Here is a 20,187-nt window from a genome sequence, read left to right as displayed (position 1 = left end):
GAGCCAGGGATAAAAATTAAGAAAGAGATTTTTTTCCTTGAACATTGTCAGCGCAAAAAGATGAAAAGCACAGGATGGTTTGTTTTAACTTATCATTCCTCTTAGTTTATATGCAGCCAACTATTATAGTACTGGCTTTCAAAATCCGTATTGCTGAGACTGCTGCTCTGCCTGCTGGTAGCATGCCTCCAAAACAAGAGTGTCCCCCCCATTCCCTCTTACCCATAGGCATCACACAGAATACGGCTTACTGCAGGGAGTACGAGTCATTTATGTTTGTGTGGTCCTGCTTTCTGCCTGTCAAATGTATGTACATTCCACTGGCAATCTTTGGGTGTCCCTAAGCTGGCTTTTTGCAAAAGTCGTGTGGCTGTAATACACCTAAACAAGCTAGAGTGATAGAGGGTAGTGGACACAGCAAGCAGAATAGCTCTCCTTTTTCGTACAAGGAAATGCCACATTCTCCTGCACCATGCATGTCTGCTGTGCCCCATACAGTGGCTTATGAACTATCACCCATGAACAGTTGTCATTGTCAATAGACAGATATGTGTGCATTAAGCAAAGTATGTGAGTGCTTCTGCTGATCTCAGGATGTTTAGAAAAGCATCCATTGTAGTCTTCCTATCACTTTGGAGTATCAGTTATGTCTATAGCTTTTTGGGGCAGTTGACTTCCAGATTAGAGGTATCTAGTAGAAATTATCCTTTTAATACGCTCCTTAATAGAAGGAGTTCAAGCTCTTCACATGGCTTCATAGACATAGGTTTCCTCTGTTTTCCTGTTCTGCTGCAGAGACCTTGGACCAGATCTGAAGGTGCTGGGGTGGTGTCAGGTGGCACAAACAATATCTGAAATATCTGGGCAAAACAGCATGTTGCAAAGGTTGTATGTGGATCATGAAGCTGAAACATAGATGAAACAATTGACTTAGAGATTTTATTGCTGTAACTTACAAGATGTGGTTCAATCTACTTGGAGGTTTTTCCAGGAATAGGTCCCAGACCAGGGGTCTGGAGACTCTCACGACTGTTACAGATACGTGATTGTAAGGAGTGAAATCATCAATCTGCCAGAAGGCAGCTCAGAGGTAAGCGTGCAGCAGGTATCTCTGATGCCTGACCAGCTCTCTGGGGGCAACTCTTTTACATAGTGCTGCTGTCAAAAGAATCACAGAACAACAACATGAACCCTTTAGTACTGTTTATATCCCAAAGGACAAAGTAGCAGATCACAGACAGACATCCAAGTGTCTATGTTAAAGGAGTTTGAACAAATTTGAAGAAATCAAGGCCATTCAAATGACCTTTTGTCATTCGCCAGTGTATAGATTAGTGTCGTAAATTAATCAGTCCCTCAGAGGAATGCTACAGGATTTTTTTGCATGCAGATCCCCAGCACATGGATAAATTGTTGCTTTATCTTTTTGTGTTAGCATTTTTTAAGTCCTCCAGACTTCACTGAGATTTCCTTCACTTACATATACACAATAGCTTCATGACACATTTGCTACAACTAAGAAAACAAGAGGACAAAACTTTAGATTCTTCCAGTGTCAGGGACTGATCATAATGAGGCGAGGAAAGCCTGCAGAGGTTTCTAACCTCACCACAGATAATCTAGATATGAGGTAAATTAGGCGACTCAGAGGAGAAATGAGCCTGACAATGGGGCAAGGCAGCATGGTTACTGTCACCTTTTACAAAATGGCAAGTAACATTTGTAGCAGCAGGCAAGTCGGGTCAGTGAGTTGTGATATTGAACTGTCAGACAAATGGAAAAATATCTTTAATGTACAGTTGGCAAAAGTCCTGTTAAAAGAAAAGGTTGGAAGCTAGCATTGGCTATATTCCCTGAATCGATCTCAGAAGAGGAAGCATCCACCCATGTGCATCAAGACTCAAAGAAGGATGCAACTGGTATCTGAACTTTGCTCAAATATCTTACTCTGGACATTTTTGCTGAAAGAACAAGAGCTGGTATTACCCATCATGTTACTGATGCTGATTAGCATGTGCTTTCTGAAAACTTGCAGGACAGCTGAACCCCAAAGTGCAGCAACAGATAAACCCAAAATTAATACTGCAAGTCAGTGAGGAGTGTAATACTCTCTGCGGCAGCCATTGGTGTCATCCCAAAATGGAACAGCGGAATTTGGCTCAAGATACCAGGAAGTTCTTGTCAGTTCAGAGTGTGCTGTCTGAAGTCCCAAGGGTGTGTGTCCCAAAATATCATTTTGTATTGCTGGGTTTCACAACAGAGCTGTTGGGGCCATTGGTGCCCAAATCCAATATGCTGCTCACGTCCGAAAAAGGCAGCATGCTTAGGTGATGGTATTCCTTGAAAGGGTCACTGTAGGAGTTACTTGAGTCATTTAGAAGTTTCTACACAGTTAAAAATAAAACCCTATTATCTCAACCATTAACCTCCAAGTTTCTGCTAGACTGCTTGAGGATGACATCCCTGGCATACCTGATGAGGGCATGGAAAAGTTGGTCTGAATTTTTCCAAGAATAAACCAGTTTCCATTCTTTCACAGGGAAAAGAGGTGATTGAGAAAAAAATAAAAAGACAAAGAAAACTAAAGCTTAATTAAACTGCTTTTTAGGCCTTAAAGAAGGTTCTTAGCTTGGAACCAGCTTCAGCTTTTAAAAAATTACTACAGTGGAAATACACACCAGAGTAGGGCTGCAAGCTACACTAATATAGAAGAACGGGCAAAACCATGCCCTTTTAAAAATTAACAGGAAAATGGATCTCCAAGAGCAATAACACATCACCACAGAAAAAGGCCATCTCACTGTAAAGCTGATGTTGGAAACAGCCTGAGCATTTCTTTTTGCATTAGTATGAAAATATTCCATTGAACTTGTAAAATACAATCAGGTATAAGAATGTCACTTACCAAGTATTACTAAGAGATAGATATTTGGTCTTGCAGACTTACTTACCAGGAAATGGGATATAGAAGGTTTTTTGGCATTTTTGTTTGCTTTGGGTTTTTTCCCTTTTTTCTTTTTTCTTTTTTTAATTTTCTTTTATTCCCACCAAATACACCCACTCTTTTCTCATTTCATTTCTGATTTCTTTTATGTCAGATCAGCCAAAATCTGCCACAAAAACTGATTGCTTGGGTAGCCACAGGTTCTCTAACATTTGTGGAGAAGTACTGTATAAAGTGAACTTGTAATACTGGATTTGAAGTCATATTATTATCTACTCTTTTTTTTTCTGCCACAAAGCAATATGTAAATTAGTGAAACCAGAATGATATCCCATTCACATCTGCATCAAAGAAAGTATTTGCTACCCTCAGTTGCTGTGTGGCAAAAGATATCTGGGGTGACTGACTCATCCATTTGAATACAGCAAGGACTGATAAGAAAAGGAAAAAAGGCAGAGGAGGAATATGATTTTAGGGACAGATTACAGCCTGAGCAAAATCACAATTTCCTATTCTCTAACTGTATTCTTTTCATTCCTCCTTACTAGGTGCATAACTTTGCCTATGGCTTTCTTAAAAAACACTTCATTTGAATAGATCCTCATAAATTGATGAAGATTTAGAAAGGGGAGGTTTAGATCAGACATTAGGAAGAAATTCTTCACTATGAGAGAGGTGAGGCACTGGCACAAGTTCCCCAGAGAAGCTGTGGCTGCCCTATCCCTGGCAGTGTTCAAGGCTGGACGGGGTTTTGAGCAACCTGGTCTAGTGGAAGGTGTCCCTGTCCATGGCAGGGGGGAACTGGGTGAGCTTTAAGGTCCCTTCCAACCCAAACCATTCTATGATTCTATGAAATAATAAACTGCATCATCATTTACTGTCTCACAAGTTTGTAATTACATCCACAGAACTGGTCAATGGTGATTTCAAATTTTAAGTAATTGGTGTTACATACATTTCAGCATTTAACACACCTTTGCCAAAACAGACCTTTTTCTGATATGTTAGTTAGTAGGCATATCTTGCATTATAACTGTGTTTGAATAAGAATATAATGTGGCATTAAGTTGTATGTTGTATGAAAATAGATATGCTGTTTCTGAAAACTAGTATCTTCACAGATAGCACATATAGCACAGATGGTGCTACCTTCACAGATAGCACCATCACAGTAAAGCTAACGCTCCATCAGTTTTACACTACTAACCTTTACTGTCTATATTAACTCCATTGTATCAAACTTCCGCAGGCTTACTGCAGCTGTGCTGTGCTGCTTTTGCTTCCTGTATACGGACAACATTAGTTTTCTTCTGTCTGCCTGAAGTTTTCTAGTGTTTAGGGTTATGTTCCAACTTTAAATACTCATCCTTAGCAATGTTAATAGCTTTTCATACCAAGGAACTGGAAGATATTTCATTGTGATATATATTAACAGCTCATATTAATGAATTATAATATTCATATTATCATTCTTTATTAACTCTCCTGGTTTTTCTAAATCTTGTGCTGTGCTTACTCTACGACAGCCAACCTTGATATAGTTTCTTAGACTAATTCATATTAGTCATTGTCTATTCTCTTTGTTGAAAGGCCTCTGGATATGAATACAAATATTGACCTTAAGAGAAGTACATCAGATAGGAATGCTTTTTATAGATCTGTGGTGGAGCATAGCTGTATATTATTACATCATGTGAAGGGGGTATCTGCGTGCATGCTCCTGATGGCGGGTAAGCAGAAGAGTGTATGTAGAACCTACAGGGCCTGCCCTTATCAGACTTTTGATGCTTGAAAAAAAGAGTCAACCAAACCCTACTTTTCACTTAGTCCTATTACAATCTCTGTTTATCCACTGTAGTGCAGAATTGAACATGATAACCATCTACTGCATTAGGACTGCATCAAATGGTTGCATTTGCCACAGAGAACAAAATTAACGTAACTGAAAATGCAGTGTCTTGTTTTGCCTGTGTCTTTTCTGTCTTTAAAAGTGAGAATTAAGTAATCTTTCCAAGTAATGGTAGGCTATGAAATTAAATGAGCTGAAAAATGTTTTTAAGGAGAGAGATACAGCATATCTTGAAATGTAGAGGTGAAGGAAATGGCTAATCACAAACCTAAGCAAGTCTTGGCTCTCCCCTCTCCTTTCTCTTTCCTTCTTCATCCTCCAGGCTAAACAGAAAGGCATTTATATATAACATTATATACTTTAAGAAAAAAATTTAGAAGGAATCATGAATGAAACTGGAGGTTAAGTCCACCAGCTAAAAACTGGTGCAAATATGCTGCAAGGATGAGAATTTTACAGCAGAATTCACATATTAATACTTAAAACAGGGAAGCCATCCTGAAGCCAGAGTTGTCTGCATGTATACCCATGCATTCTTCCTCTTTAAAAAAAAGAAAAATAAAATATATATATATATATATTTTGCTGATCTGGGTAACTTTCCTCCAGATAATCCCTCACACTTCCAGACTGGCCACATCTCAGGTTTTGGAAGTACTTTCATGATAGCCTGTTTCAAAAGTATTCCTCACTGCATAAAAGTTGAAAATAGCTGTTTCAGAAGAGTAGTAGAAACACTACGACTGACTTCAGATCACGTCTAAGACTTGTTCTGTTAGGAGCAAGAATCAGTAATACATTAACATAACAATCTGGGTCAAGTAGTCTTTTAACACAAGTGGGAAGTACTTCAGAATCAATCATTGCTTAATGGGTCTTATTCACTTTGTAAAAAGCAGATTTTTTCAACTTGTGTCTTAATCCATGAAGTATTAAGCAACTTATTATTTTAACTCATGTGTCAAAGCATTAAGTCATAGGAATGTAAAAACACCAAACACACAAAAACCATTTTGACTTCTTTCATGTGAGAGACTGAAATTCCCCCTTCCGAATTGTGCTGGTTTTGGCTGGTGTAGAGTTAATTTTCTTCATAGTAGCTGGTATGGGCCTATGTTTTGGATTTGTGCTGCAAACAGTGTTGATAACACAGGGATGTTTTAGTTATTGCTGAGCAGTGCTTACACAGGCCTTTTCTGCTCCTCACACCACTTCACCAATGAGGAACCTGAGGATGCAGGAGCAGCTGGGAGGGGACACAGCCAAGACAGCTGACCCCAACTGACCAGGGGGATATCCCACATTATATGGCATCATGCTCAGCATATAAAGCTGGGCGAAGAAGCAGGAATGAAGAGGGGGATGTTTGCAGTGGTGGAAAGCCATCAGAACACGTCACAAAGTCCTGCTTTCCTGGAGGTGGCTTAATACCTGTCTGACCATGGGCTGTGGTGAATGAACTCCTTGTTTTGCTTTGCTTGCATGTGTGGCTTTTGCTTTACCTATAAAACTGTCTTTATCTCAACCTATGAGTTTTCTCACTTTCACTCTTCCAGTTCTCTCCCCCAGCCTGTTGGGGAGGGTGAGTGAGCGGCTGTGTGGGACTTAGCTGCTGGCTGGGGTGAAGCCACAACATGAATTAAGGCCAAAGCAAATGCTTTCAAGTGACCATTTGATTTTAAGAAAGCCCCAAATCAAGCCATAGATATGTGCACACTTTGATTAAACCACCAGGTAACAGTAATTTCAGGCTGCCTGCATAGATTTACACAAAAATAATGTGATTACATTGGTGTGCAGGTTCTTAAATACCTTGTCTTCCTACCATATATGCAGAGATGCTATACTGCACTCTTACCTTTTCACATCTGAGAAGACCTGACAGGAGTTTTCACCAAGCCATAGGTCAACAAAAATATTAAGTTTATAAAGTCCACGTGCTACCTTCAGTTTTCAATTTATTTTCTTTTTCCCTTTTATTTAACTTTCAAGATACTTTTAACTGTTCAAGGAAATCCAGTTACTTGAGGCAAGGGGGCTACAGTGTACTTCAGTCAGTCACCCAGTTTGAACTGGAAAACTAAGACTAGCACAAGAGTATAAAATTTCATTTAAATTTTTTAAATACGATAATGACATGCAAAGAATAACAAACAGTACACAGGCTGCAGCAAACTGGTGTCACTAAGAAAAGTGCAAAGCCAGAGCTAAGCTAATTAACAGTAACAGCCCTTAAAATGGCAACATGACACTACACTGGAGTTTCACTAAAATAATACAAGTAAAACTGGAATTTTTAAGTGGTAAGTAAACTGCTGGAGCTGTGGCTGGTTTAGCCTGGCTTTGGGTAAAACTCAATGGAAATGACTAATAGTTAAATACAAGCACCACCAGACCCTTTCAACCTATTTACTCCTGTGCAATAATGGCTTTTCATTTCAAACTCATTTAACTTGAATGACCTTGTCATGCCTACTGAAGTAATTCAAACATTTTCAGCACTAGTTAGAAGCAGCATATGTAACCTGTTAATCTTCAGAGATGTTCCTACTGATGAGAAACTAATTGGCAGCAGTTCAGCCTCTGCAGTAGTTCATGCTTTTGAATTATTCTTGTCTGACTGGAGGGCACTTCATAGTCTTAGCAGGATGAAATTGGGAAGCATTTCGATTTCTCAGTTGTTTTCTATGCTGTAACTCGATGTGGAAACTATTTTTTAGAAAAGTACTCACAGCATTGTAACAGAATTGGCCTCCTTCCCTGATTAGATGAAGTTGTTAAAACCAGAGTAAATGCTAGCTCAGGGCTTTAACCAATCTACGTTAAGTTTCTCTCAAGTACAATGCCTGCTGCTCAACCTGCCTCTTGCACAACTTTTTCATTAATAAAATGTTCACTGCTCTTGCTTTCAGCATAACTGCATGAAGTCTAGACACATTTTCTGTTTCTTTGTTCCTCTTCTGTTTTAAATTTACAGCTAGGCTGTAGGAAATTGTTTTCCATGGGATTATCTAGCAAAAGAGCTTAAAAAGAAATCTTAGGGAAAAGCATAAATTAGCTTTTGTAGAGAAGTAAAAATTGATAGACTGAGAAGGAAATGTACTACTCTTTCATGAACTTCAGATTATGTGAAATGCGCCATAACTTTATCTACATTAGGAAATTATATGAGAAGATAAAATTAAAACCTTCAATTAAAAAAGCCTGAAGTAAATTACCAACACCCTGGAATTACTTGTATTATAGTAGCCTGGTGAACAGGAAAGACACATTAAAATTGGATGTAAAATTTGTGGATTTAATTCCAATTTTATGTTGAGTATCTCTCAAGAAGGTTAAGGTATGTCCTTGTAAACATGAAGTTACTTGAAAGTGTAACTGCAGTAAAGCTGTGAGCAAAAATATAGTATATTAAGCAACACAAATCAAGAAAACAAATAAAGGTTTGTGCTGAGCTTAAAGACAGCAGTCCTCCATTTCCCATGTATAATCAGTTTTCCAGACACTTGCTTCAAACCATCAAATCAGAAATACAATTATAATAAACTTCTAAATGTCCAATTTGCTTCTGGTACTTTATGCCTTCACACCTGTTTTATGTTAAACCTCACTACAGCCTTTTAAGTTAGGAGCCTCTTTGGAAAGAAGAGGAAGAAATAGCAGATATTCCAAATAATCCATATCTGTAAGAAAAAGCTCCCAGATACAGATCCCAATTCCTGAAATCCTTCAGGATTTCAGTGAAAACTCTAACCCTAAGGGTAGGTTATAGACTCTCTTTTGGCTGCATAAACTTAATGCATGTGGAACAGCTGATCATTGGTACCCTGCAAGATCTGTGCTGTTCCACATGCACTAAAAACCCCATTCTAATTTACCACTACCTTTGCAATGAGCTTCCTCAGCCTCTGACTTCAGAAATTGCTCACAACCACAGGAAATGGCCCCTGCTTCTGTCACTGAGCGGGTGAACACTGGCTGACCACACTAATTTTTCCAGTGATGTTGCTCATGGATCTGTTGAAGAAATCTCTCTTCCAGAAGAGCTCTCTGGTGTGCTACCATACCAAACTCCCCTACCAAGCCCAAAGGAAGACCACACTCCGACTGGACACAAGAGAAAAACTTTTCACATTGAGAACAATCAGCCATTGGAATTGCCGAGGTATCTCCAGAGAGGACGCCTTTAACACCGGAGCGGGGGGAAGCACAGCGTCCCGGAGCCTCAGTTCGGAGCGGCGAGAGCGACCGAGGAAGCCTCAAGTCCCCCACAGGACTTGCCCAGGAGCCGGCAGCTCAGCTCACGCGAGCAGCTGACTCACAGGGGGCGGTGCCAGGAGTGACGGCACCAGCCCTCAGTGGGTAAAACCCATCCCAGGGATCGCGAGCGACGAGGGCGTGGCGCGGCAATTCGCGCAGGCAGGGCGAGCGGGATGGTGAGCACTCGCCTCAGGACCAGGGCCCGCTCGGGGATCTCTGCCCCGGCGGTGGCCAGCGTAGGCACCCAGACAGAGCCGATGAGAGGAGAGGCTGCGGCGCAGACCTCGAAGTGTAGAGAGTGCCTCGACTGGTCTCTTGAGGCGAGGGTGCGCAATGGACAGGGCTGCACTCGGTGCGCCCTGGTGGAGGTCCTCCTGCAGCAGGTGGCTGAGCTGCGGGAGGCTGTTGGAGAGCTAAAGGATGCCAGGGAAGCTGAGAGGAAGCTGGGCTGCTTGCTCCAGGCCCAAACTGCACAGGGGCTGCAAACGTCCAGCATTGCTCATATAGGAAAGAAGGAGGGCAGCAACCCAGGAAGCTGGGAATTAGTTACGAGAAAAACTAACAAAAAAAGGAGGAAGAGGACAATTAACGACAAGGGGCTTCCTCCTAAATCTGATATCCCCACCCAGAACCGCTTCGCAGTTCTGCAGGGGGCTAATGAGAAAGCACCCACCACACCTAATGAGCATCCTGCTGATGCACCAGTAAAGAGGATCACTACTGGTGCCTCCAGGAAAAAGCGGCGGGTCATAGCAGTAGGGGACTCTACTTTGAAAGGCACAGAGCCACCCATCTGCCAGCCTGACCCAGTCTCGAGGGAGGTGTGTTGCCTGCCAAGGGCTCGGATCAGGGATGTTGCTGAGAGGCTGCCTGCTCTAGTAAGTCCTGCTGACTATTACCCCCTTCTAGTGGTCCATGTGGGTGCTAGAGATATAGATAGCAGTAACCTGGAGAACATTAAGAAGGACTACAGAGCCCTGGGAGAGGTGGTTAGGGGCTCTGGAGCTCAGATAGTTTTTTCATCGATTCTCCAGGACAAAGGGGAGGACCTTAAAAAAGCTAGGCGCGTTTGGCAGGTTAATAAATGGTTAGAATGGTGGTGCCATAGTCAGGGGTTTGGCTATTTAGAGCATGGGGCTCCATTTGGGAGGCCAGATCTACTGGAGGCTGGTGGAGCTGGTCTGACAAAGAAGGGGAAGAGCTGTTTTGGTAGGAGGCTTGCCAGGTTGGTCAAGAAAGCTTTAAACTGGATGTGTTGGGGGAGGGGAGCATTGATCCATCCCAACACTCCTGGTCAGTTGCCAGTACCTGTAATAAGTGCTCGGAGCGATGTAGAGATGTTCCAGCTGCCCCAGCCATTGAGTCGGCTGCATTTGGAGCTCAGCTAAGGTGCCTCTATATAAATGCCCGTAGTATGGGGAACAAGCAAGGGGAATTAGAGATGTGTGCAAGGCTACGGGAATATGATGTAATTGGTATCACAGAAACACGGTGGGATGGCTCCTATGACTGGAGTGTCGGGATGGAAGGTTACAGGCTGTTTAGAAAAGGCAGGCCAGGCAGACAGGGAGGGGGCGTTGCTATCTATGTCAGTGATAGGCTGGAGAGTATGGAACTCTGTCTGGGGACGGGTGATGAGGTAACAGAGTGTTTGTGGGTCAAGATCAAAGGGAAAACAGCAATGGGGGACATTACGGTGGGGATCTGTTACAGACCGCCTGATCAAGAGGACTCTGTGGATGAAGCGCTCTACAGACAGATAGGAGCAGCCTCATGCTCGCAGGCCCTTGTCCTCACGGGGGACTTCGACCATCCTGACATCTGTTGGAGGGACGGTACGGCCCAGCACAAGCAATCCAGGAGGTTCCTCGATTGTGTGGAAGACAGCTTCCTCTTTCAGCAGTAGAGGAGCTGACAAGGAGAGGTGCCATGCTTGACCTCGTGCTTACCGACAGGGAGGGACTGGTTGGAAATGTGACTCTCCAGGACAGCCTTGGCTCCAGTGATCACAAGATGGTTGAGTTTGAGATCCTCATGACAGTGAGAAGAGCGTGCAGCAAGCTCACTGCCCTGGACTTCAAGAGAGCAGACTTTGGCCTCTTCAGGAACCTCCTTAGTAAAGTTTCATGGGATATAGTCCTAGAGGGCAGGGGGGCCCAAGACTGCTGGTCGATATTCAAGGATCACCTGCTATGTGCTCAAGAGTGTTGTATCCCAACTAGAAGAAAGTGCAGCAGGAGGGCCAGGAGACCTCCATGGATGGACAAGGAGCTGCTGAGAAAACTTAGAGGGGAAAAAAGCAGCTTATAGAAGGTGGAAGCGAGGACAGGCAGCCTGGGAAGAATATAGGAGCATTGCCCGGGAAGCTAGGGACCAGGTTAGGAAAGCTAAGGCCCAGTTAGAATTAAGTTTGGCAAGGGATGTAAAAGATAACGGGAAAGGATTCTATAGATACGTAGCAAATAAAAGACAGACTAGGGACAACATGGGCCCTCTCTGGAAGCTATCAGGAGAACTGGCTACCATGGATTGGGAGAAGGCTGAGGTTTTTAATGACTTCTTTGCCTCAGTCTTCACCAGCAAATGCTCTGACCACACCACGAAAGTCTTGGAAGGCAAATGCAGGGACTGTGAGAATGAAGACCTTAGGCCCACTGTAGGAGAGGATCAGGTTTGAGACCATCTTAAGAACCTGAACGTGCACAAGTCCATGGGACCTGATGAAATCCATCCACGGGTCCTGAGGGAGCTGGCGAATGAAGTTGCTAAACCACTGTCCATCATATTTGAAAAATCCTGGCAGTCAGGTGAAGTTCCCGATGACTGGAAGAAGGGTAATAGAACCCCCATTTTCAAGAAGGAGAAGGTGGAAGACCCGGGAAACTAGAGACCAGTCAGCCTCACCTCTGTGCCTGGCAAAATCTTGGAGCAGATTCTCCTGGAAAACATGCTAAGGCACATGAAAAACAACGAGGTGGTTGGTGACAGCCAACATGGCTTCACTAAGGGGAAATCCTGCCTGACCAATTGGGTGGCCTTCTATGATGGAGCCACGGAACTGATGGACAGGGGCAGAGCAGCTGACGTCATCTACCCGGACTTGTACAAAGCATTTGACACTGTCCCACATGACATCCTTGTCTCTAAATTGGAGAGACATCAATTTGATAGAGGGACCACTCGGTGGATAAAGAATTGGCTCGATGGCGGCACGCAAAGAGTTGTGGAAAATCGCTCGATGTCCAGTTGGAAACCTGTAATGAGTGGTGTCCCTCAGGGATCGGTGTTGGGACTGGTCCTGTTCAACATCTTTGTTGGCGACATGGACAGTGGGATTGAGTGCGCCCTCAGCAAGTTTGCCGACAACACCAAGCTGTGTGGCTCGGTTGATACGCTGGAGGGAAGGGATGCCATCCAGAGGGACCTTGACACGCTTGTGAGGTGGGCAGATGCCAACCTTACGAAGTTTAACCAAGCCAAGTATAAGGTCCTACACCTGGGTTGGGGCAATCCCAGGCACAGCTACAGGTTGGGCAGAGAAGAGATGCAGAGCAGCCCTGCAGAGAAGGACTTGGAGGTGTTGGTTGACAAGAAGCTTAACATAAGCCAGCTTCAGTGTGCGCTTGCAGCCCAGAAAGCCAACCGTATCCTGGGCTGCATCAAAAGAAGCGTGACCAACAGGTCAAAGGAGGTGATCCTGCCCCTCTACTCTGCTCTCGTGAGACCTCACTTGGAGTATTGCGTACAGTTCTGGTGTCCTCAACATAAAAAGGACATGGAGCTGTTGGAGCGAGTCCAGAGGAGGGCCACGAGGATGATAAGAGGGCTGGAGCACCTCCCGTATGAAGACAGGCTGAGAGAGTTGGGGCTGTTCAGCCTGGGGAAGAGAAGGCTGCGTGGAGACCTCAGAGCAGCCTTCCAGTATCTGAACGGGGTCTATAAGGATGCTGGGGAGGGACTCTTCCTTAGGGACTGTAGTAGTAGGACAAGGGGTAATGGGTTCAAACTTAAACAGGGGAAGTTTAGATTAGATATAAGAAAGAAGTTCTTTACAGTGAGGGTGGTAAAGCACTGGAATGGGTTGCCCAGGGAGGTTGTGGATGCTCCATCCCTGGCGGTGTTCAAGGCCAGGTTGGACAGAGCCTTGGACCACATGGTTTAGGGCAAGGTGTCCCTGCCCATGGCAGGGGGGTTGGAACTAAATGATCTTAAGGTCCTTTCCAACCCTTACTATTCTATGATTCTATTCTATGAATCTCTCCAGGGAAGTGGTGGACTCCCCAGTATTGGACACTTTCAAGATTCAGCTGGACAGGGTGCTGGGACATCTAATCTAGGTCATGCTTTGCCTGGAAACGTTGGACCAGATGATCCCCGAGGTCTCTTCCAACTTGGGATTCTAGGATTATATTAATAAAGTAGTGATACAGCTTTCCAGGAGAGGCTGTAGACTGGACACATCATCTTCAGCATCAGTGATGAGCTGGCAAACAGCAGGCATCGGGTAAGTGTGTGCCTGGTAGTTTTTTTCCCTGCCACAGGCAGACACTACGATCAGCCCAAATTCTGCCCCAGAACTTGTGATGTAAAGTTACACTTTTCTGAACTGCTTTTGTACTATGGTCTTACTTCTAGCTCCTCTTTATTGTGTTGCTTAAAAAAACCGAAACCAAGCAGCTGTTGCCTTTTCATCTGTTTAGCAAATGAGAATACAGATTTTTTTTATCAAGTTAATTTGATATCGATTTCTTTTAAATAATCCCATTTCAAGTTCTTCAGAACCATTTCTGCTTGTTTCTGTCTCCTGTTATGATCAAAGTACAGTACAACTAACATTGTCCTGAAACTTTTAGTAACTTCAGCTTACACCTATCTCAAGAAGCAAGAGATTAATGGTCCCTTACTTTTTACTCTGCTCTGTACTCCATTTCAATGGCTGCATCAGCAGATGGCAATGGCTGAAAACTAATCTTTAATTCTGTGATGTATGCTGCATGCTCAAACACCTGACTTTGTAGCACATAACTGAAATGATAACAACATCAGGTGAACTTACTTTGGTAAGTCTTTGATATAAAACTCACATGCAAGAAACACAGTGTTGTCTTCAGAAATTAGGATTCAGGGGGCAAGGAGGGTTCTAAACTGTTGAGTCTGTTAGAAAATGGACCTCGGCGTTTAAGCATTTAATATGACCTTAACTGTTTTAAACAGATTACATTTCAGGTGCTGGGACACGCAGGAGCTGAACTGAATAAAGTGGGTTTTGTCTTTGTAAAACAGCATAATCACTTGAAGATTATCCACGGGGATTAAGAACTGTATTAAAAACGGTTCAAGAAATATCCCATTTTCTCTTCCAGAAAACAGGGATTAAGCATTTAATTTTTGATGAAGCAGGCAGAAAATTTACTGATTTACTTTGAAGAAGCCTCAAATAAATAATTTCACATCCCCCAACAGCATAGTGCTTCTAACTGGAAGACAGCTCATTTTCAATAGAAAGGCAAACATGCTAGTCCAACCAGAAGCACACAAATCCTTCAGTGTGCAGTTAGAAGACACCAGGCGCTTGACATCTTTCATTTTGCTGCTTTCTTAAAAACCTATTTTTCTTATTGTTACAAGCCTGAAGCCTCCTTGGAAAGTCTTAAATTTATCCAAGATAAATAAATTTATCCAAGATAAAATTAAGTGATGCAAACATTGGAGAAAAGTAAGAGGACTAAGGAGGTTTGCATAACTAGTAAGACATGGTTATGAGTCTTATTCCAGCTGTAATTCCTTCTAGCTGTAAGACTTTGCTCTGGTGTTTTTGCTTCAGGTTTTTTAGTCTTCTTTTTTTCTTTTTTCTTTTCAATCAAAACTTAACTGCTAGAATTAGGCAAAAAGAAATTTATTGCCTGAAAGTCTCACAGTGGTTTGTATTTCAGAAGATGAGTAGATAGTTGCATGAGGAAAAACAAAGTTGTGAAGGAAAAACTAAAGCAGTAATTTTGGTCTCGAAACAAATTACGGCACAAGCTAGTTGCCTTGCGATGTAAATGTGCCTTATTCAGGACACTCCAGTAAGGACTTCACAGGCAATCCTTGAGCCCAACTTGTGCTTCTGTCATCATTCTTCTCTTGCAGCACCTAGATCAGTCTGCAGAATAACACAGGGTCTTCTGGCAGCAGCTAATTTCACAGGCATGAGTATAACATTAAATTTTTAAATCAAATGCTGCAATTAATTTGTAGGATGTTAAACCCACAGCAGCAGAAGACATCACATTATTTATAAATACAAACTGTGCCTTCAAAGCTTGATAGATAAAATAGTGATGTGCGAAGAGCTATTCCCTTCATGTCCTGTCACACTGAAGATTTTTAACCTTCATATATGCAACAAAAAAATTCACATAACAGATACATGAACCTTCTTGCTTCTCCAGCCTCTTATTACAGGTCCTTTTTTGCTTGCACTGTGAAACTGCATCAAGTTAATCAACAGCATGCAGCATAACATGTGGCTTGACAATGGTAAAAGTCTGAGCTAGTAAAAATAGATAAAATGTGAAGCAGGACAGTATCTGTCTATTACAAGTCATGTACAACAACTGTTCTAATGAAAGCTAGAGACAAAAGCTTGGTGGCTTTGGTTTTTATTTCTTCCTCTCTAGGACCTTCCAAGTTCACACAAAATAAAACATCACTGTTCAGCTGACCACAGTATCTCATAGGGCTAAAACATTTTTTCCTATGGTTTTAACACTTAAACAATTTAGAATTATATCTGCAGGTGATTATTTGTGCAACACCTTCATCTTATACAGTTCTGTCAATCAAACGCTGCCTTCTTTGGTAAATGCTCATTTAACAAGCTTTACCTGTATCTAGTCCTTTGCGGGATAATAAAAATACAAAAATCCGTTTCAATATATTTTAAAATGAGAGTGCTTTAGTCTTCTTTTAATTTCTAAAATACTTAGTGTGATTTTCACTTATCCCCAGTCTTGTACCAGAGCTTTTCATTTATCCCCAATTTAAGAGCTCTTTTTTTTCCTTTTTCCCAGCTTTTTTTTTTTTTTTTTTTTTAATATCAGTCTGCTGCGTTGCACTGAATCTGTCTAAGTTGCTAATAGGAAAGGTAGCAACAAAAATTGAAAATGAGATTGCATCTGAAATGCTTGCAACATTTTCTTACCATCACAGCAAGAAAGTATCCCTTAGTATGGTATAATATTTGGCTGCAGCTATTTGAGCAATCGGAAGGAAGTGCTTATTTTTTAACTCTGCAGGGAAGCTTAAAAGTGGCTCAATTTATTTTTTAGTCCTCTTTATTTCATAGGAAGAAGCAATACATTTTTTAAGTGTTTATTCAATTTCAGGTATCTCTTCTAAAGATACCTGTGGTATGTTTGATATATATCTTCCCTCATTCCTTCAAACACACTTAAGCTTTGAGGTAATTTAGGACAAAATATAAGAACACTTTTAAAAAATAAAAGCAAGAGATCAGTAAAAAAAAAAAATACGCAGGATAAATAGAAAAATATTCTGTCTTCCTCTCCCTACAAATAGTTTCAGCATAATGCATTTAAAAAGCTAAGTAATCACATCACTAAGTCCGATACTAAGAGCACTTTTCAAGCAAGCCCTGACTTAAGCAAGCATTTCACCTGAGTTTACATTTCAGGGATTGGGCCCATAACAATAGAGAAGACAAAGAAAGCATCCAGGGGCAGACTGTTTCATGTCATTCTACCCCTTACTTAGAGGGGTACAGGAAGGAATTCGGGGGGGGATTTCCCAAAACAAAACAACAAAAAAAACCAACAGCAACAACAACAACAACAACAACAAAAATCAAACCTTGTCCTGGCTCCATGTGGGCAAAAGATGTCACCTTCTATAGCAGCGAGATGCCTGTTAACCAGTCATTCATGCCACGCATGAATGTCATGTCAACCAGGTATTCACGCCTGTCAACCAGTACTGACTCTGTCAGTAATTATCTTATTTGCACAAAGGAATTGGTATCCAGGAAGATTTTGGGAAATGTTAGCAACAGTGTCCTGCTATCTCAAAGGGACCTTTCAGTTTAAGCAGCGTACTTCAGGGACGCAAGGCACTTGCTGGAAAGGCCTGAGATGAAACCTGTGACCTTAGAGGATGGTCCTCTGCCCATTCAACGATAAAGGTATGCCACAATTTCTCTGCAAGATAATTCCAAAGGAACTATGATTTAAAATGTGGCATCTTCTTGCACACATGAAGATTATTCCTTTGGAAAGCATGATTTCACCCTCTCATTTATATGCTATATTGGAAGACTGCAATACTCTGAGATATTTTTTACAGTTGTAAAGATATGTTTTGGGAATGACATAGGCAATGCAAGATATAGTTCTTTAGGCTGAAAAGCTAATCAGAGTCTTCATCGTCGAGGTATTCCTCTGCATTACTTAATGTTCGGACTGTACCTGGAAAGAAAAAAAGCTCTCTCTTAATCCAGGATAAAATCATAAAAAGCCTCACATTTGCCATACTTGCAAACCAGCATCTGAGAAAGCTGATTCCTCTAAATGATTCGTAACATCATTTAGAGATGTTAGGGCTACACAATGAGGCTGTAGATTGGGATCTCAAAAGCAGGGCTAAGCCAATAATCACATCCACTACATATGAGATACAGTCTATTTGTGACCTTCAAGAGCCATCTTCTGGTTCCCTGGAACCAGAGCTGGAACTCTTACCTATTTTCTGTATATATTACTATTACATCACACGCGAAAAGATGGGCAAGTTGGTGGAAGAGCCTCTATGGTTTTATTCTGAGTGCCTAGCTGTCTGCCATTCTCCACTTAAAATAAAACACATTTCATCTGTTCTCTCCCCTCCCTTTTTACTCACATACAATTTTCCTGAATAAATATTTCTTAGATCTACTTATAAGCTTTTGAAGGATAGATAGTAAGGAGAAAACAGGAGTATTAACGTATATTCACCAGACGTGCAGCAGTGCCTGAAGAACTACATCTATCTTTGGGACTGTACAAAGATAAATAGTATGGGCTTTTGGTGACAGATAATTATTTGCCTAGAGATTTTCAAATATATGGGAACAGGAATATGGATTATATATAACATGTATTATATTATACTACTGAGAGCTAGGAACCACAACATCCTGCTCGGTCACAGCTTTGCGATAACATATTACAACAAAGTATTAAAAATATCGGGTGCAGACATAACAAGACTGATATAATTCACAGAAGTGATAATCATGTTATTCTAGACTTCTGGAAGAGGAAAAATAAGTAAATTTAAAACTGACCTGCTCAACTATTTTGATAAAAGAAGTTAAGAGAATAAAATATATTTTTTTCTTTTTGAATGCGAGAAGCACCAAAGGAAGAAAGGAAAGAAAAGGAAAAAATTGTAGAGCCCTGTGCTAGAAGGCCATACTTCAATAGAGGACAAATCCCATTCTTCTCTGTAACTGTCCCCCCATTCAGGAGCACAATCCTTTTGCATTTCTATGACAGGATTTTAACAACTTTCATTTCTTAGAATATACTTCTGCAACCATGACATTTGAATGTGTGTGTATACAAAGCAAAACACAAAACTTGAAATTTAAATGGAGATAAAGTAAACTTCCTTGGGTAAAATGTTTCATAGAATGACTATGATCGAAGCCATATCTAACTAGGAACAGATTTGAAGCTGGAGACAGGAAGACTACTGACATAGGACTAAATGTCTGGAAAAGAACAATCGTTTAGCTTACAGATATTGGAAATATTGAAATACAGAATCAATAGACGCAGAAGAATGAAGTGAATAAAAATAACTGAGAAAATGCGAAGTACAAGAAAAAGATACAGACTAGTGGTGTCACAGAGATTATAAAAGGCCAAATTAAGACAGAAAAACAAACAAGGAAGCTAATAGTAAAACTGCAGTTAGACTGAGAACCTCAGCTCTTATCAAGGCATACAAGAAAAAGTAGCGTGTGAGAGTACCAGAGGCTGGTACTAGATGAACTTAAACAGGGGAAGTTCAGGTTGGATATAAGGAAGAAGTTCTTTACTATGATGGTGGTGAACAGGTTGCCCACAGAAATGGTAAATGCTCCATCCCTGGCAGTGTTCAAGGCCAGGTTGGACAGAGCCTTCAGCAACATGGTCTCGTGTGAGGCATCTGGGTCCGTGGCAGGGGGGTTGGAACTATATGATCTTAAGGTCCCTTCCAACCCTAACCACTCTATGAGTAACTAAGAATGATAAATCAGTCAGACATGAAACAAAATTAATTTAGAGGGAGTGAAGCAAATACACCAGAAGTTACCTAGCAGCAAAAAATTAAACATTAATACAATCATCAGGGACACGAGAATAGAGAATACTCCTGTAGCAGTTGCCTACAATCGACAAAGATGAAAAGTGTTCCAAATGAGTATTAACTAACATTAGAAACAGAATATGGAAACAGAAGAAACTCTGTTCTTTGTTACCACTGCTTTCTCCAGAGTCAAAACTGATGGAAATGTATCAGGGTTTTCTGGAAAATCCAAATATTACCTCTGTCAAAAAGCTGGACAGCATTTTTGCTGCAACGGCTCTTCTTGGTCTTCTGAAGCTGCAGTCAGCTATCCTGCCATTTAATTCCCATAACCGCTAAGCACCCGTAGATTAGCATTCCCTCTGTTCTCCCTAGCCCAGTGACAATACAGTTGCTAGACTGCATATCCCACTGACACAAGCTGTAATTCTGCCTGTGTTTTTAAGTAATTTCTCATTTCATGTGTAATTCACCTAGGGTTCCTACCCTAACTTCAGCCTCCTGAAAGCTACAGGTAACATTAATTACGCAGTATTGAACAATGCAGTCTTTGTTCAGTTTTTTAAAATAGCCTTGTATATCTAAACTCTTTTGGGCATGTACACTGTGCTATTAGGAGAAATAAATGCAGGTGGGAGGCAGTGAGAATATTTTGATAAATACCTGAAAGCATTCTTTCTTTATTTCTCTATTAGGGAGTCAGACAGACACAGGAATGAGAAACTAAAAAAAAAATATATATCAATAAGGAAATAAAAGAGGAGCATCTGTTGGTCTTTGTTCGGCTTAGTTTGGAGGAACA

The 20,187-nt window shown here is 41.5% G+C and overlaps 1 protein-coding gene across 4 annotated transcripts in view; it reads right to left on the bottom strand.

Annotated features, from left to right (window-relative positions):
* Positions 1-829: 829 nt before the first annotated feature.
* Positions 830-20,187, bottom strand: part of OSTF1 (osteoclast stimulating factor 1) — a 45,774-nt gene continuing 26,416 nt past the window's right edge. For 2 of the 4 annotated variants that reach the window (XM_030511736.1, XM_030511739.1), the window contains one exon: positions 14,934-17,518. In XM_030511736.1, coding sequence (XP_030367596.1) covers positions 17,460-17,518 — 59 coding nt within the window. In that variant the 3' untranslated portion in view covers positions 14,934-17,459. The other 2 variants (XM_030511737.1, XM_030511740.1) reach the window with 2 other exon arrangements.

The sequence above is a fragment of the Strigops habroptila genome, chromosome Z (genome assembly GCF_004027225.2).
Source record: "Strigops habroptila isolate Jane chromosome Z, bStrHab1.2.pri, whole genome shotgun sequence".
Classification (NCBI taxonomy): Eukaryota; Metazoa; Chordata; class Aves; order Psittaciformes; family Psittacidae; genus Strigops; species Strigops habroptila.
The sequence above is the reverse complement of the archived record's forward strand: the minus strand, read 5'-3'. Positions and strand labels throughout refer to the sequence as shown.